The 17,532-nt window shown below is 42.5% G+C and overlaps 1 protein-coding gene across 1 annotated transcript in view; it reads right to left on the minus strand.

Annotated features, from left to right (window-relative positions):
• Nucleotides 1–9,374: 9,374 nt before the first annotated feature.
• Nucleotides 9,375–17,532, minus strand: part of LOC147634559 (acetyl-CoA carboxylase 1-like) — a 72,061-nt gene continuing 63,903 nt past the window's right edge. The window contains exons 25-32 of the mRNA XM_086803666.1: nt 14,386–14,658; nt 13,953–14,302; nt 13,553–13,790; nt 13,149–13,459; nt 12,838–13,057; nt 12,568–12,750; nt 10,352–12,478; nt 9,375–10,072 (exon numbers count right to left, since the gene is read on the minus strand). Of these exons, the coding sequence (XP_086659792.1) occupies nt 9,995–10,072; nt 10,352–12,478; nt 12,568–12,750; nt 12,838–13,057; nt 13,149–13,459; nt 13,553–13,790; nt 13,953–14,302; nt 14,386–14,658 (3,780 nt within the window). The 3' untranslated portion in view covers nt 9,375–9,994. The remainder of the gene's footprint in view (nt 10,073–10,351; nt 12,479–12,567; nt 12,751–12,837; nt 13,058–13,148; nt 13,460–13,552; nt 13,791–13,952; nt 14,303–14,385; nt 14,659–17,532) is intronic.

Here is a 17,532-nt window from a genome sequence, read left to right on the forward strand (position 1 = left end):
CTTCTCTTCGATAATCAGCATAGACACCAAATCTGTAAAGTTGGGAATGTTTTTCCGAGTCTGAATAGACGTCTTAAACGCCTTGTATTATGGCCCGAGACCACGTAGACAGACTTCCACCTTGTCATCATCATCTACTGACACACCAATAGATGCAAGGGATTCCACAATACCCTTTATCTTCAACGCATAGTCATTCACAGACATGCTCTTTTTCTCCACAGTATGAAGTTCATTCTTCAACTGTATCTTACGTGCCTTGGTATTTGTTTCATAAAGCTTTACCAAGGTGTCCCACGCCTCCTTGGGGGACTTGGCATCCTGAATGTGCCCAATCATGGTGTCCTGTATACTAATGGAAAGCCAATACATTACTTTCCTAGCTCCTTGGTTCCAGTCTTTAAACTCTTTCACATCTGCAGCAGTCGGATTTATATCCGGTATCTCCGGTGCCTCTTCATGCTCACCTTCTATGTAGTCCCAATAACCTTTTCCCATCAGGAAATTCGTCAACCACAATCTGAGTTATTCTTATCCAGCTTCTCAGCCATAATCTGAGTTATCCCATCATTTGACATCTTGCCAAACACACAACTTTACCAGAAACTGCACTCTGGTTTTTCTGCACAAATGCTGTATTTTCTGCACAGCGGTACTGCAGTACTCTCAAATGTCACAACCAGTGACTTCAATGCACATACATACACCCAATGGCAACTGTAGACCTCTTTGCAGCACCCACAGTGTCTGCACAGTCAATCTGTCTTCCTGCAGTTCTTAAAACAGAGTTCTGCAGAGAATCGATGACTTACCCGCAGTGCTCGAAATCGCCTGCTTTCTGAAAAACGGAGGTCCAAACGCGCCCGAAACGCGTTTTCGGCCCGAAAATTCAGTCCGTAGGACTGTCCGTAGGACTGTATAGTTGCCCTATAGCTTCACTCCCGCGAAGAAAGCTCCTCAATCGGAGATCGTTTGCCGGTGCCTCCCGTAGAGCTCCCGACAAGGGTGTAGTCACCAACACAATAGGGAAGAGTAGTTGCAGCTCTTACCCTCGTACCGCTTCCTGTGGTTCTCTTGCTTGCAGCTCAGCCCTTAGCACGAACCAGGCTCTGATACCATGAAAAGATGCAGGGGGGAAGAGAGCTTGAGCTCTTGCAAGCACACACACACACTCACAAACCCTAATAGAGAACACACAAGGTGAGAGGCTGAAAATCTTCTTCTTCTCTACTCAACACTCAACACACCATATACAAGAATAAGAGTACACACAATATGAAAGGTACTCAACCAAATACATACACGGGTTCTCTATAGTGTGAACCCGACTAAATGAGCTGGCGCTATAACTATGCCAGTCTCTAGAGTGGCTGTCACACAGCCTGTCATCCCACTGGCCGCATATCACCCAAGATCTCACCAACCATGCCAGTGGTGTAAGTGCGGGGCCTATCCCCCAGGCGGGTCATCAGTGTCCACCACCTCACTAGAGCTCGATATCTCAACATACACACTCAAAAGGGCTATTAGCCTTCCATCCGCTCATGGCATGCTTGGAATTTGTGAAGATGCCCACTGGAGAATCCTCCATCTTGCCCAATTGAATGGGCATCCCAATCATGGTCCACGGAGCTGTCGGATCCATACACCTAATCAGTGACCTTCACACAAAGTGGTGACTCACTCCACCCCATGCTTTGCATCTTCCTCCAAGGCACCCAACTTGCTAATCAAGTGAGGTAGAGATACCCAAAGGTTAGAGGAACATCACATGCTCAAGGTTAGCATTGTACAACAATTCCAAATTTCACCTCCAAGCCATGGGAAGATGTGGAATACTTCCCTTCTTTTCAATGACATCACCATGCTTTAAGAAGCAAGCACATCGAATAGTCACCAACATTTCACAACAATGAGGCTCAAAATGCACTCAGATCTATTCGATCATGTTCACTGTTTACCAAGGTGCTGGCCAGATTTTGTGTCCTACATACTTCCATTCTCATACAACCCAACATTCACACCCACTGATCAATTCGCCTCCTTACACATAACCCACTGATTCCCTATCTCAAACCATGTGTAAGAGTTGAAGAAAGCAAATAAACAAGTGTCGAAGAAAGTAGAGTATTTGAGTTTTCACCGAAAGAAGCTTCTACATGAGCTCACCTTTTACCCAATGCCCAAACACGCCACCCACAATATCCACATGCTTTGCATGTAATAGACACATAGGCACTATTCTTTCATGACCTATGTAGCATTATATGGGTCGTATAATGCATTTAGTACAAATAACATAGGTTATTCTTCGTTTTCTCGTTTAATTAGACGAATAACATTTTTTTAAATCGATAAACTTATCGATAAAAAATTTATCGACTGATAATATATTGAACGAAAAGTTAGTTGATCAATAAATTATCAATGGAAAAACTGGCGTTATAAGCCATTGAAAGCTTATTCGATCGATTACCTTTGTGTGAGAGAGAGTGATTAGAAAGAGAGTGACTTGCATGTTTAGGATGATTAACAGATAATATTTGTGAAGCTTTTCTTTTTTTGCTTTTTGTTTTTCTTTTTATGCTTTTTTTTAAAAAGCTAGTTGTGTTCACTCTAGCACCCGTATGGGGTAGTTGTGACCACTCTAGTTAAACACTAATACTTGTTTAAGATTACTGTGTCCGCTATGGTCTTTACCGACCAGTTGTGTCCATTTTAAGTTCAATTTATAGGAAGCCACTTACTATGTCCACTCTAGAAGGAGAGGGCAAATAAACCAACATTTTGGAACATGGAGACCCAGCCACAATGCCAACAGAAGACTAGTTGTAATAAGAAGACATCATGGTTATGAAGCTACTAGTAGGGGTAGTAGCACGGAGGATCAACCAGATACTAGAGCACATATTCAAGGATCATGGGTAGCTCCTTTACCTCCCTTGTCGATGCTACTACCGAATATAACGGACATATCACTAGAAGAGGCAAAGTCATCTTTACCTGCCTGAAGAAAGCATCACTTTGCACTTTGAAGTAAGTGGTGAAGTTAGGAAGGCAGCATAAGCAAGAGAAATGGCAATGCCTATATCGTTAAGGTCTGTTTTGATATCTTGGGATCAACCAAAACAAACCTTGACAATCTAGGCATTGATGTTTCTTCTACTTCTGTTGTCTTCCTAACTTCACCACTTACTTTAGAGTTCAAAGTGATGGTCTCTTCAAGCTAAGGTGATGATGGCTCTACCTCTTCTAGTGATATGCCCGCTATATTTGGTAGTAGCACACCAATAGGGGAGGCAGAGGAGTTGCCCATGATCCTTGAATATGAGCCCTAATGTCTGGACTCATCAATGCATCTTTAAAAATAGGATTTCGGATTACATTGAATGGAATCGCACATGCAAAAAATGCTTGTGTCCATTTCAAATGTAATTTAAGCATCCCTTGTTTATCAAATGCTGCTTGTGTCTGCTCTTTGCAAAGTATTGGATTGATGAGCATGTGCTATTGATTTATGTGTCAGACCACAAGATGGCATACATTCACTTGTAAACACGTGTATTATCTTCTTTGACCGTTTCCATTGGTCGTACTGCAAATCCCAATTTCCTTTTTATTTTTACATCCCCTTTGACCTTAAGCTTTGCTACATACTTATGTAGTTTAGTATATAAGTCAACATGGGATACTGTGCAATGTTCAACATTATTAGCAATGCCAAAAAATGTAATGCATGAGAAATCAATGCAAAAATACATAGAGATACCATCACATATACATTTTGTCCAACATATAGAGGTCGCAACACATATGCATGTCCATGAATGTAAGAGTGCTCAGAGGAAGGATTAACAACGCACTTGAGATGAGCTATTGGTCTACCCATGGGCCCACAGTCTTTCCACATTCTCACCATCACTAAAACCGAAGGTATCTCCGAAGAGGGTGATGATAAGACATGGGCTACCCTAGGTTACCATGTGCCCCTCATGATAATAACTACCAAGATCCTAATTAATGACTCTTATGTTCATGGGCATGCAATATTGAAGCATCCCACTTCATGCAAATAATAGAATAAAATGTACTCACAATATTTATCTTTAGAGTCTGAAGCAAGCTTCGAACACAAAAAAGATAAATCGTAAACTTTAAAAATCTCTTTAAAGTGTAAAGCAAGCTTCAAACATAGTAGAGGATAAAACCTACTACCCATATTTTGCATTATCTTGTAAGTGTGAAGAAATCTTCGAACACAATTAAACCTAAACCTAAACTTTTATCTTCTAAGTGTGAAGAAAAGATTCAAACACAATAAAAGATAAATCCTATTCTTAAGACTTTATCTTTCAAGTGTGAAGAAAGCTTCGAATACAATGAAAGACAAAACTAATTTTTGTTTTCTAAAATATATATATAAGTGTGAAGTAAACTTCGAACAGAGGTACACATATATCTATGTCACCATATAATATGCCTATATAAAGAGTACAAACGTAGAAAACATACATTATTTTCATATAAAACAAATCTCGTTTAACGTATAATGCAACCTAGTTCACGACCATGCATTGAGCCTCCTCACTGATAGTCGTCCACATATATTTATGGATGGGGGAGCATGGCGTGAGTGCAAGCCTATCCCATGGTACAACCCCCTTTCTCAAATGAGCAAAAGCCTTTTGTGGCCTCATCTTGGATCATCCACCCATTTCTCCACACTTCCTTAATCCCAAGTGCTTGACGATGCCAAATCCCTCACGCCACAAAGGCTGCCCCAGCTCCATTACAATTGTGGGCACAACCATGTACAAAGTCCGCTAGCATGCCTAAAACAACATAATAATCTTGAAACCCTAAGAAAAGGGATGTCAAGTAAATGTTAAAGAAAGTATCAAAGGAAGTCGAAGAAAGCAGTTGAGTTGGAGAAGTGCACACATAGGCACACCTTCTATCCACCATTGTCCATGCACGTCACCTACATATTTCACTCTACATGCATCACAAATTTTTTCACTTCTCATATCTCATAGCACACACAAACACACACACCTTCTCATATCTCATAGCACACACAAACATATACACCTACAACTAACCATATCAATTCCAACCCTCTAGGTACATATCTCATAGCACACACAAACACATACACCTACAACTAACCATATCAATTCCAACCCTCTAGGTACATCTCTGGATGGGGGGACCATGGCGAGCGCAAGCGTCGCCCATGGTATGACTCATCACTTGGAGAACTCTCAACCTTGCAGGTACCTCCCACAAGAATGTATCCTCTGCCTACACTTTAGCACCAACACAACCTTCCCCTGGCCGATGTTTTGGTCACAAAGAAGCCTCATCTCTTAGTATCACGATGTGAGATTAGTACATACTCTCATGTCATATCATGAAGTTCTGGACCACCATTTACCCATGCAAATCATTCCATGATGGTGGTCATGACACTCATTCTACCAATCACAAGGTGGGACCGCTTCTACCAAGCACCTCAAGTTGAAGGGTCCACACCACTTCCATAACCAACAAAGGCCTGGCATTGAAGAGCCTCTACATCGGCAAGTTGAAGGGTACACACCACTTCCACTTCCACAACTAACAAAGGCCTGGCATGAAGAGCCTCTACATTGTCGCCTATCACTTTCCATTGTGCGTCAACAAGTTATGTGCATGTCACATGCATCCCTCACTTGGATGCCATGTGACATCTCTATACAAAAGGTGCAGGAATTGGAATGGTAACTGGCCCCTTTTGTGAGCCCTAGTTCGGATGAGTCAGCTAGGTTCCACTCTAAGCGTCCATAGTCATACAAGTCTTCTACGTGGTCCTGGTCAGGTGTGCAAGTCCCCGGTTGTACAAGTCCTATACATGGTCTTGGTCCATAGTGTGAGTCACCCTCTCGCACATATTGGAACAATGCCATTCCATAGTGTGAGTCACCCTCTAGAATGATGACCAAGTGTTTTGGGCATTAATAGGCTTGTAGCTAGATCTAAGGGCACCTAGGATATCAATAGATGCATGTAGAAAAGCATGTAGTATGGGGTTACCCATGCCCTACTCTTAGGCCACGATTGGGGCACGATATCAATAGATGCATGTAGAAAAGCATGTAGTATGGGGTTACCCATGCCCTACTCTTAGGCCACGATTGGGGCAACCCATGGCCAGCATGGGGTTACCCATGCTGCCCTACTCTTAGGCCACGATTGGGGCAACCCATGGCCAGCATGGGGTTACCCATGCTGCCCTACTCTTGGGCCATGGGCCATGGCATTGGCCTACACAAAGCCCCATAGCATTGTTAGTGAGCCCTTATAGTGCTAGTCGACCAACCTCTAGGAGGTATGGTCGGCCAGGCCTTCTTTCAAGGCGGCTAGCCTTATGGGTAGAAGGGCAAGGCGGGCAGAAGACTTGATGGCCCACATATGAAAAGTGCTAGTTTTTATGGTAATAATCAGGTCATGGGACTACATAAATAGGCCGACAACCTTTTAAGCCCAGTGACTAGCATCTATTTGCCCTATATAAACATAGGTTGGCAAATGGTCTAAACATCTCATTATTCGTAAAAGCTGAAGTACTTCAAGGGCCAAGACTGGATAGCCAAGGGAAGTCTAAAGCAAAAGGTGAACTTGAAGGTTAGAATTAGGTCATCTTGAGGTTGCAAAATTACAACCAAGAAAGATCTTAAAGAAGTCAGTATTTTCATCATTCAATAAAGCAGATACGCCAGTCCTTTGATGGGGGCCTTTTGAGTGTATTTGAGACCCAATTGAGTGTACTTGTTTTTGTTTTTCTTCTTCTTCTTCTTCTTCTTCTTCTTCTTCTTCTTCTCTCTCTCTCTCTCTCTCTCTCTCTCTCTCTCTCTCTCTCTCTCTCTCTCTCTCTCTCTCTCTTGCACGCTTACCTCCACTTCATTGTGCTATCCTCAAGAACCAAGGTGCTAAATATTCTTTATCAAAGTATAATCTTGTTTATAAGCTTCCTCATGTTATAATGATATTAGAGCTTTGCCTTTGATGAAGAGATTTAGCTAAGAAAAAAACAAGAATAATTTTTTTTCGCTTGTGTGGTTCGTTTTACACTCCCATTCGAGTGTGACTCCTATCCCTCAAAGGATGGTTGGTTTATAGCCTCCAAAAAAGTGATCGAAAACATCTCCCACACACATAGTGGATATTATTGAATCTTGCTTGCTTGATGGATGCATGCTAGATAATCTTTATTATAGGTTTTCTCCTTGCATTAGTTTCTTCTTCCCCTGCCTTTTGTGAGAGAACCACCACTGTCAATACGGATCTCTTGTTGCCTCCATCAAGGCATAGAGATCTCTCCCTTTACCCCTTTGGCAAAGGAGCATTCTAGTGTAACAACAAAGTGAGGACTTGACGGACGAGCTAGTGCACCCACATTAGGAAGTTTCAAATTGTGGTTCTAAGGCAAGAACCAATGACACATTCTTTGGCAAGTCTAAGGTAAGCTCTGGACTTGAACAATGCAACCAGTTGGTTGAAGAAGGTTGATTCACCGCCTACTCATGTTGTGCTCTTGGGCCTCCCTAGCTTCCTCATTTTCAAGTTGTTATCAGAGCTTTTAATTGACACAAGGTTTCCAAATTTCTTAGGCATGCTCTTCAAAAGAATTGCAATTCCATCATTCTCCTCTACTTGTGCACCGATGCTTGCCAATTGTTACATTGTGCTTTTTAAGTTCCCACTGTGAGAGCGGCATATGAGCCCATGAACTCCAATTTTAGCCCAAAAAATTGAACTTTTAAACCTATGTTTTAGTTGGCCCCAAATAATGTCTAGAGAATTACAAGCTTCCTTTGATGTGATATGGATATGAATCATTTAGTCCTAATGCTATTAAGGATAAAGCCATTTCGTCCCTAGCTTTCTTTTTCTTTTTCTTTTTTTCGTACACACCCGGGGCCCACTCAAGTGGGTGGAGCCGATTTCCCCTGGTTTTTCATGTTCGTGAAAAACCCCAAAACTTTTGACTAGTCAAAGACTTAGGATCTAAATCATTTGAACATAAAAGGATGACACTGTCCCATCAAAGCACACCTCCAAAACAAAATTCAACAGTACATAGTTTTTCAACATCAAATAAATTTATATAAGTTTTCTTTTATATGTCAATATTAAAAGTGCACAAAAATATAATGCAAGTGGTATCAACCTTATGTAGCCAAGTCAAGGACCTCAATATGGGTTGGATACATGCCTTAAGTTCAAATCAAGGCTTTGACAAAAAAATTTAAGAAGGTTATTCTAATATCTAGTAGGGATTTTAGATCTCTATCCTAAAACCTAGACCTTACATCAGTTAAGCATCCCTACCAAGATTGGGTCACAAATTCGATCCGGATTTTGATAAATTTCTTTGTATATGGTTATCTAACATCTAGTAGGAGTCTTAGACCTTTATCTCGTGAAGTCTATAAAAATAGATAACTAATAATAGTTGATTTTTTCCATAGCATTAGAGGAATCTGGCCAATGTGACCTTAGTGTTGTCCCTAGTGGCCTTTGCCTCAAACCATTTGGTGGCATAATCTATGGCCACATGAATATAATGCTATTTGCAGACATAAGCTCTTCTAATGCTCTTATGCAATGCAAGAGCTCTTTGCATGAGAAGAGCTTATGCATGCACAAGCTCTTGCAATGCATAAACCCCTTGCATTGCATAAGAAGATTTATGATTGCATAAATATTTATAACACAAGGTAGAAAGCCCACCTTGGGAGATGGAAAAGGTGAGATGTACTTGGTCTCATGTGATGTACCTTCTCTAGCTATTAACCAATGAGATTAGTGTGGTTTTTTTGTTGAAACTAAACGCATAATCATTCTTTTTTAATCATGGCTAGCTATGAACCTCCCTAGCCTCCTCATTTTCCTCTAGGGAGTTGCACCTCTTATGAGTCCGATACACCTTACTTAGATGGTAGACTCAACATCAATAACTTCATATAAGTTTTATATGTCAATATGACAATGTTAAGGATCGTAAGTGCACAGAAATATAATGCAACTGGTATCAATCTTATGTAGCCAAGTCAAGGACCTCAATATGGGTTGGATACATGTCTTGAGTTCAAATTAAGGCTTTGACAAAAAAATTATGAAAGTTATTCTAAGATCTAGAAGGATTTTAGATCTCTATCCTAAAGCCTAGACCTTGCATCAATTAAGCATCCCTACCAAGATTGGGTCACAAATTCAAAAAGGATTTTGATAAATTTGCTTATATAGGGTTACCTAACATCCACTAGGATTCTTAGACCTTTACCTATAAAAATAGACCACTTATAATAGTTGATTTTTTCCACAACTTGGAAAAGTTTTATCATATCTTCTGATTTGAAGTGTAAAAGGAAAAGAGAAGTCAAATTACTACAAGCCTTTCTTTTCACTCTTGAACAACTCTCTCTCTCTCTCTCTCTCTTTGGATGTAAGGTAAGAACCCTACAGAGATCACCACTTTATCTACAATATGTAGCAGCAAACCTTCGGATGTTATATCAAGGCCATCTTCCAAGTAAGCAACTCCAAGGAGTTCATCGTGGGGGTCCTTGCCCTCCAAGAAGACAAGGAGTTGCATCTTATATTCCTCTGCTTCCCTTAAATCCCAGATCAAAGATTACATGATCAAGTCCTTTAATGAGTATCTGAATTAGAAAGAATTCGAATCCAGCTCTTTGCTACACTAGATGAATCATTCAAAAAGTCAGTATCCATGTTGGAGCTTGAATTGAAGCTCTCAATCTCTATTTTGATTAGCCCATTATTTCTTCAGCTCTCTGAACTTCCTGCAAGTCCACAGAGGGCTGCACTATGGGCACATCAAAGATGAGAGGAGGAAAGTAAAATGTTACATAGGTATATGATCTCGCGAAACATGTTTTTGGCCACATTGGGACCTGACTCCGGTCAATAAAACACTGCTGCTTTGAATCTAGTTGAGGTTAATCTTGCATGAACTTAACACATGTTGAAGCTCCTCCACTAGCTGGGCTTTGCAAGATGGATCAACCTGCTCAAACAAATAAATTCGGTTAGAATCAGTTCCAATCATTACACTATGCTTTTACTGCTACTGAGACTGATTACAGACAAACCCCCCCTGCCCATTCAAGGGGATTGAACAATGGAGATCCCCCATCTGAGGCTGACAGCCACGGTCAAGATGGACCTGCCAGCCTGGGCGCACGTGTCTGTAAAGAGCCTGAATCCCCACTTTGTGCATGCCAAACTATATAAAAAATGATCCAGTTGATAGAACATTTTTTATTAAGGGTATGAAGAAGAGAACCTTCTGTAACAAGGCCGATAGCGCTTGTGGTAAAGCTTTCAAATCTGATGTAGAGCTGCCCAGAGAAACTAGCTGTTTCGAAACATTCTCAAACCTTAGCTTTTCTAGATGTTCATCAAGGTTTTTAGCATCACCCATCCACACAAAGAAGGCATTATCATCCCTCCATGCTGTTTCCTCCTCCTTAGAGTGAGCACAACTTGATGATAAGAACCACTGTTTTACTAAACCTGCAGCAGAAGAATGTAACAGAATCTCTCCAGAAGCAGCCCTAATGTCCTTTATAAGTGACTCCTCTGCAAGCCTGCGTTTAAGTCGCCGATAGAAGTAGGACCTTGCATCAGACCACTCTACTACCTTCTTAATAATCCCCTTGGCTTCCAACCTGGAAGAGGTATCATGTAGCTCTGCAAAGCGGATGGCAACCTGCTTGTAGACAGGAAGCAATAGTTTCTCCCGAGCCTTTATTGCTTTCTGAATAGTATCAGGGGAGTCAGCAGAATGCAACTCTTTCTTGAGATCCACCAGCTTCTGGTCTAGCCGATGCATGCATTCAAGCAGCTCCTTTGTCCGGAACTTTATCTCAATGAGCCCCTCCGGTTCCAACACACCTGCTTTGGCGGTTTTCTCTGCAAACATTTCCACTTCATCTGGGTTGATTTTGCTGTCAACCACCACCCATGCTCCACCCCGTAGCTCTCCTGTCTTAGGTAAGTAAACAAAGACAGGATGCTGGTAAGTCCTCAGATTCTCAACAATGTTAGATCCAGCCTGAAGAATTCCTTCGAAAAGGTCTCTTTGCCCTCCTGAAAACCCTCTCCAGTTAGCCATGATGAAGACAGGAAGACCTTCCTTGTTGAAATCCATCAACGCTTGTGCAGTCTTTGATGCTGAGTCGGGAAACCAGACTTGGCCAGCTTGTGGCACCACTCTTTCGTGAGAATCAAGCTGGCCAGGATCTGCAGGTATCCTTTGCATCACCGTTTGTGTTTCCACAGCAATGATGGCAACTGGAATACCTCCCAGTCTTGCACGCCCAGTTACCACTGTCTGTGCCCAGCCCTCAAGCGTCTCTGTGAAGCTGTCCTTGTCGAAAATTCCAGACAACCACTTTTCACCACTTTCAACACCACGAATAGCTGCCCGAGGGTCACAAGAAGTCTCCGGATTGTACTCCACTGGCCTGTCTGGAGGGTCCAGGGACATAATAGATGGAAGTGGTCCTCCTACATATGGTGGGACATAACTGAGCCATTTCAGAATTGCAGAAACACCTTCTAAATCATCAGCCACTACAAGATGAGTGACACCATTCACCCCCATGATTTTGGGTCCACCCAGCTGCATCTGGGAACTGTAGACTTCCCGACCAAGCAGTTTGTTCAATGCAGAATAACCAGTCAATATGATAGGCTGGTCATTTCGTTGGATGCATCGCATGCCCAACCTTGCAAGGTAGGCACCAATGCCAACAGTCCTCCCAGATACATACGTCAAGGTGAAGGTTTCCCTATATGCTCGGGAAAAGGCACCCGCAATAGCTCCACTGCCAGAAAGATTCTCCGTCCCCAGACCATCTTCCGCTCCTATAATATCATCAATGACCCATCTCATTTCACCAGATTCAAGCTTCAACTCATGTGCATTGATTGAAGACCCTATGCGTTCATAATCTTCCTGTGTTACGTACAAGTATTGGAATCCCCGATCTGGTGATAGGCTATTCGACCATTCAATTTTAAAGCACGCCCTCACTTCTTCTGCCACACCTATGCGCGCACCTGAGTTGGCTGCCAAGTAGATAAGAGGCAACTTCTTTTCACAAGCCAGATCTGTCATAGCTTTGAAAAAGTAATCTTCTTTCGGTCCAAAAGCACCTGCACCATGAGTAACATCATTTGACACCACCATTATCTTTCTTCCTGCTGGGAACTCTGGAGTACTAAGGTCAAAGGTCCATCCAACCATCCCCACATCATTCAACGCCATGGGGCGTTCAACCTCAACCAAAGCGCCACCCCAGCTTGGTTTTTCTGCAAAGATCAGTTCTGAACTCCTAATTACTGCTTTCTCCACACTGTTTGTGGTAGTGGATGCCCAGCAGTGCCGTAATGCAGTCTCAAAAAGCTGCAAGAATAAGTTATTTAATTTTATCCATTCCATACACAATTTAACTGCCAACAACACTAAGGAGGACTCATGGTCAAGAGACTTACCAGGGGGAAATCATAGCAGTAGGTCGTATTATTTCTCCTTGCAACCAAACGCTTCCGCTCTGCTGCCTCTAAAGGCTTATGCTGGGAATCAAGATGCACACCATGCAGAGGACCCTTGGGATAGCCCACTAGAGATGAATAAATAGGTCTACTGCTGGCTGGATCTACAGCCTCCATGTAAACCTACACAAGCATGAGTACATCTGAGCAACCGAGCATCTCAGCAACGATAGTTTAGTTATAAGCAGCACAGTGAGAGAAATTAATTACCTGCACGGTGCATGTGTGACCAGTGGGATTAGTCACAATAATCCTCCAGGCCCCAACAATTTGTCCCAGCAAATCTACCCTCAAACGAATCTCCCAGGATGCAACCGCAAGACGGTGCATGCGTAACCCTAGTTTCGCATGAACCTTAACTGCCAGTCCTTGCAAGATTTGGACTAAGTCTTCTACTTTGATGTCCTTGTTTCTGAGATCCTTCATAGTGCTGGTTCAAAAAAACTGCTACATTAGCTTCCATGTAAAACATAACTTCGTAACATAGCTTCCAAACATTAAGGCAAGATGTCTGAACTGACCTATGGTCACACAAATCTCTGAACTCCTGTGGTCGCAAAATGCTCAGAAACATGTGCACATGGTCTGCTCTTCCATTCAAGTCATGTGCAGACAGTTCCAACTCTTCCAAAGCTCCTTGTAAAGCTAGGCTGACACTCTCACAGGTGAAAGACTCTGTGTCACTTCCAAGCGAATTGCTAGGACTAGGTTGCCTTAAGAGAGCCCTTAAGAACATTCTGCGAACAAGAGGCTTGTCGATCACAGAATGGATGTGCCACATGCGATCCCGTGATGGAGCATACTGCATGTTGCCATATCCTTTGAGTTTGTTCTGTGGACAACGTAAGGCAAGTTAGCTTAGGCCATTTATTAAGAATATCAAGATGAATCCTTCTTAAAACATCAAGCATAGATCCGTGTTTACAAGCTCAAGAAGATGAGACAATGGTGGCTCCACATGACGGAGTATAGGCTCCTCAACAAAGCATTGCTCTGCTTGGGACCAGTTAAAGCAGTGCCTTGTAGGTACTCTGCCTTCATCTCTTTGTATAATGCAACTGACCACCCCAACGCCAGCTGCTTTTAATGATGATGCCAACTTCTCTTCTTTCAATGCCTTCACCAACTTCTCCACCCTTTCTCGAGCTTGATCCTCATCACCACTGCCAATCCAATTAAGACAAGAAATTGGCACAGACATCAGCAGAAGCTTGCACAGGCTCATCTCTTATCAAACATGAATGGGTGATAAGTAGCCACAAACTTCACAAAAATTTTGAAAACGCTGGCACATGCTCATCTCTTATCAAAAAGTTGAAACACACCTCTCCTGCAAATTGCTCATTTGATTATTGATGCCCACAAGAGCCACATGTAAGGCATTTCCAGAACCAGTCTGTACTTCCAAAAGCTGGTCAGCATCAGAGTTGTTCGATGTGAGACCTGCAGCTTCCTTCAAGACAGCACTCACGGCATTGGAAAGAACACTAAGAGAGGTGAGGGTAACCATGGCCCCCCATTGTTTGGACTCGGTAGCATCAAACTTTGGAGTTTGAAAGCTTTGGCTGAGCATCTTGGTAGCTGTTTTAACCGGAGAATCATCCCAATATTGCCAAGTTGCAAGAAGGCCTGAGCGGTGCCATTGCATTTTTATCGAACCCTTGATAAGGTGGGGCTGTAGATACAACACAGAGTCCTTAGGAAAATGGATTTTTTGAAGAAACAGCAAAGTAAAGTGCATAAAGGCAGAGCACAAACCTGATACAGACGCCTTATATAAGTCTCCACAACTCGCCTTTGCAGAGTGTAATCACTATGATCAAATAAGGCCACTAAGGCATCCTCAACTGGTAAGGGAGCATTCACTAGATCCTCAATTCTCTGCTCAATGGCACTTCTACGCCGTGGTGTGTAAACTCCCTCAACACCCTCCTCAGTGAACATCTCCAGCTCAGACAAGCTTCGAGCAATATTAGACCGTAGCTCACTAAGCTTGGTTTGTTCAAGTAGCTGGCTTGCCCTCAAAGCTAGCTGCAGCCAAATAAAAAACGCATTGTCAATGTTAGTTTCAGGAACAAGTAACCATACCCATGGGAAACATTGACACAGCTGTTGCAAAAATGACACATTTCACAAGGGGCCCTTGCAAGGCATTGTTTAAGTTACGATGTGTTTCCTGCATCTATCCTTGCAAGGCATTGTTTGAGTTACGATGTGTTTCCTGCATCTATCCTTGAAAGGCATTCTTTGTGTTATGATGTAATTGCTGCATCAATGAGAATCACTATTATACTTGTACCAAAGTAACTTACTAGATTTTCGGACTGTTTTTCAGCCGTATATAACACGATTCCCATTTTTTGTACTTTCTAAGTTGTACTCTCTCTCTCTCTCTCTCTCTCTCTCTCTCTCTCTCTCTCTCTCTCTCTCGCGCTTCTACGACCTCTCCATTCTAGACAGCCCCATGGCGGAGATACTTGATCTAAGGAGAGGGCAACACTTCAACTGAGCAGCATACATGGATCTACCTGATATACATTTTTCAATATTTTCCAGTATTTTCTACTCAGTATCATCTCGGAGTCTTACAGTTCTGTTCTTATAACTGTAGGACAATCAGTTTATTGTACTTTTTAGTCTCATTTAGTTGTTCTCTTTGATGAGACACCAACTTCAGATGTACTCTCAGTTTTGGTCTCACAGGCCACTATGGCCTCTTAGAGATGTTAATATATCATTTCATCTCTCTCTCTCTCTCTCTCTCTCTCTCTCTCTCTCTCTCTGCGTTTTCAGGCATACTCCAGGAACCCACCACTAAGGGGTTGCTTTTTGATAGTATCGTAGCTCCTGCAGTGATATATTGGGCACCCTTTTGGGAGCCAGATTTGGGGACAAAAGACTGGAGCAAGATTGAGAGGCTACAGGTGCTGCTGTTTTCCTGTATGATTCATAGCTGAACCTCCATTCTTCATTCCATCATACCATCAGAGTTCGACATAGAAACCCTGGTAGTAGATGCGCTCTTTTAGACAGTAAAATGTATATTTTCAGTGTCTACACCTTCAACAAGCATTGACTCCCCAGGATGGCACCTTTGAGAGGATAGCTTCATTCAGAAGCCAAGGTACGATGTCACTGTTTGGCCATCCAACTGGTCCACCCTTGCTTTCTCATTGTGTGTATACATTGGACTGGTGTCCATGGCTATTATGCAGGGGATTGATGCCAGTCATGGGATACTGTGGATTTGGCTTTCCATTGGGACTTGTGCCTGTGTGTACATGCCCGGAAATGCCTGGAGGATTGGTGTTCCACTTGGTCTGGTACCTCGTGTACTTGCCTGGGGAACACATCTATTTTGGTATAGTCTCATGAATAGGGATTGTCCATACCAATGTTGCATTGCATAGTATCTTTATGTGCTTGCCTACAAATTGAATTTGCATGTTATTTTCATGCTTGCTTGACCAATGTATAGTTCCAGGTAAGGGGACGAATGTATAGTTCCAGGTAAAGGGACGCCTGCCCATGAACCGTGCATGTGAAACTATCTGCTGACATGGTTATGTGGCATGTGATAGGTTGTCATGTGCACACCGCGTTGGTGTACAGGTGACATGGCATTCTTAGCATTTATAATCATTACGCAGGGCATTCATAATCATTAAGTATGGCATTCAAGCATTAATCCAATTGTTACAGCACCTACAGCAGTTCATAAAGCATTCCAAGCATTTAGGATATTCAGCACATCAGGTCAGGGCTTGTGGAACCAGCTGACAACAGATAAAGAGGTTTTTTTGGCATTTATGAGTCATGGATGATCCAGTCAAACAGGCGACTGCAGTAGGCACAGTCCGACCAGCAGCATCATCTCATATATAAAGAAAAGTGTATCAATCATTCATTTCATCTTCTTCTTCTCAGCGTTTCCAGCCTGAGGAGCAAGGGCATCATTCATAGGTGGCATTCAGCCATCCTCCTGCCTCCAACATAGAGGAAAGCCAGCATCTCAAGGGTGGACCTCAGCATTGGAGAAAGGAACAGTCAGTTATCATCATCATTTAGCATATCCCTCTCTTCCCGAGAAGGATCCTCATTTAGGACAGGCATAGATCTCAATGTAACCATCACATTTAATATAGCTAAATTGCATTTGCATTGAAACCATTCTCTTTCTCTAAAGTGTTTCTAAGTGAAGTTTAGTTAAGCCTAAGGTTGTTTTACTACGATCAATCCCTCGCATGTCACATTGGTATCAGAGCGTTACAGGATAACCAGCCTTCGTTCATATTCATTCCATAAGTCATTCAGTAAATCAACATGTTAGTCGCTTCCGCTCGATTAAATCCAGTTCTCAAGATCTTGCAGGCCATCCTTAGGGTTTTCCCCTTAGGCATGCATCAGTAACCCATCCATTTGCATTCTTGCATAGCATATAGGGTTGCACATGGCTTGCATCAGCATAGTAGTCATCCTAGCAATCCAGAAAAGATAGTCAGTCTAAGCATTTTGCATCTGCAAGGCATACATGATTTACCCATGAGTTTTCTGGGAAAGAATGACATCCATCATCAAAAGGAGAAAATGGAGTTTTGGGCTTCAACTAGCATCAGCAAGGGGTTCTCTTCCACATAAGAAGACGAATGTTTGCTCCAACATCGCCTCAAGAGGTTCGGAGTTCCATGAATGACGGAGATGGTGTGTGAAAGGATTCCACAAACAAGTCAGTGGTGATTCAGGGTTTCCAAGCAAATTTATCAGCATTTGCCATGCAGTTCCCACAGTGGCGAAGTCTTTGGCTCAAAGGATTCAACTCCTACATTCGACCTCAGTCCCGGCAGAAGAAGACGAAGTGGGGCAGTGGTTTCAGTGGAGGAGCATCAGCAGAGGAGTCAAAAGGTT

Source organism: Cibotium barometz, chromosome 10, assembly GCF_041138505.1.
Source record: "Cibotium barometz isolate CiBa-2024 chromosome 10, ASM4113850v1, whole genome shotgun sequence".
Lineage (NCBI taxonomy): Eukaryota > Viridiplantae > Streptophyta > Polypodiopsida > Cyatheales > Cibotiaceae > Cibotium > Cibotium barometz.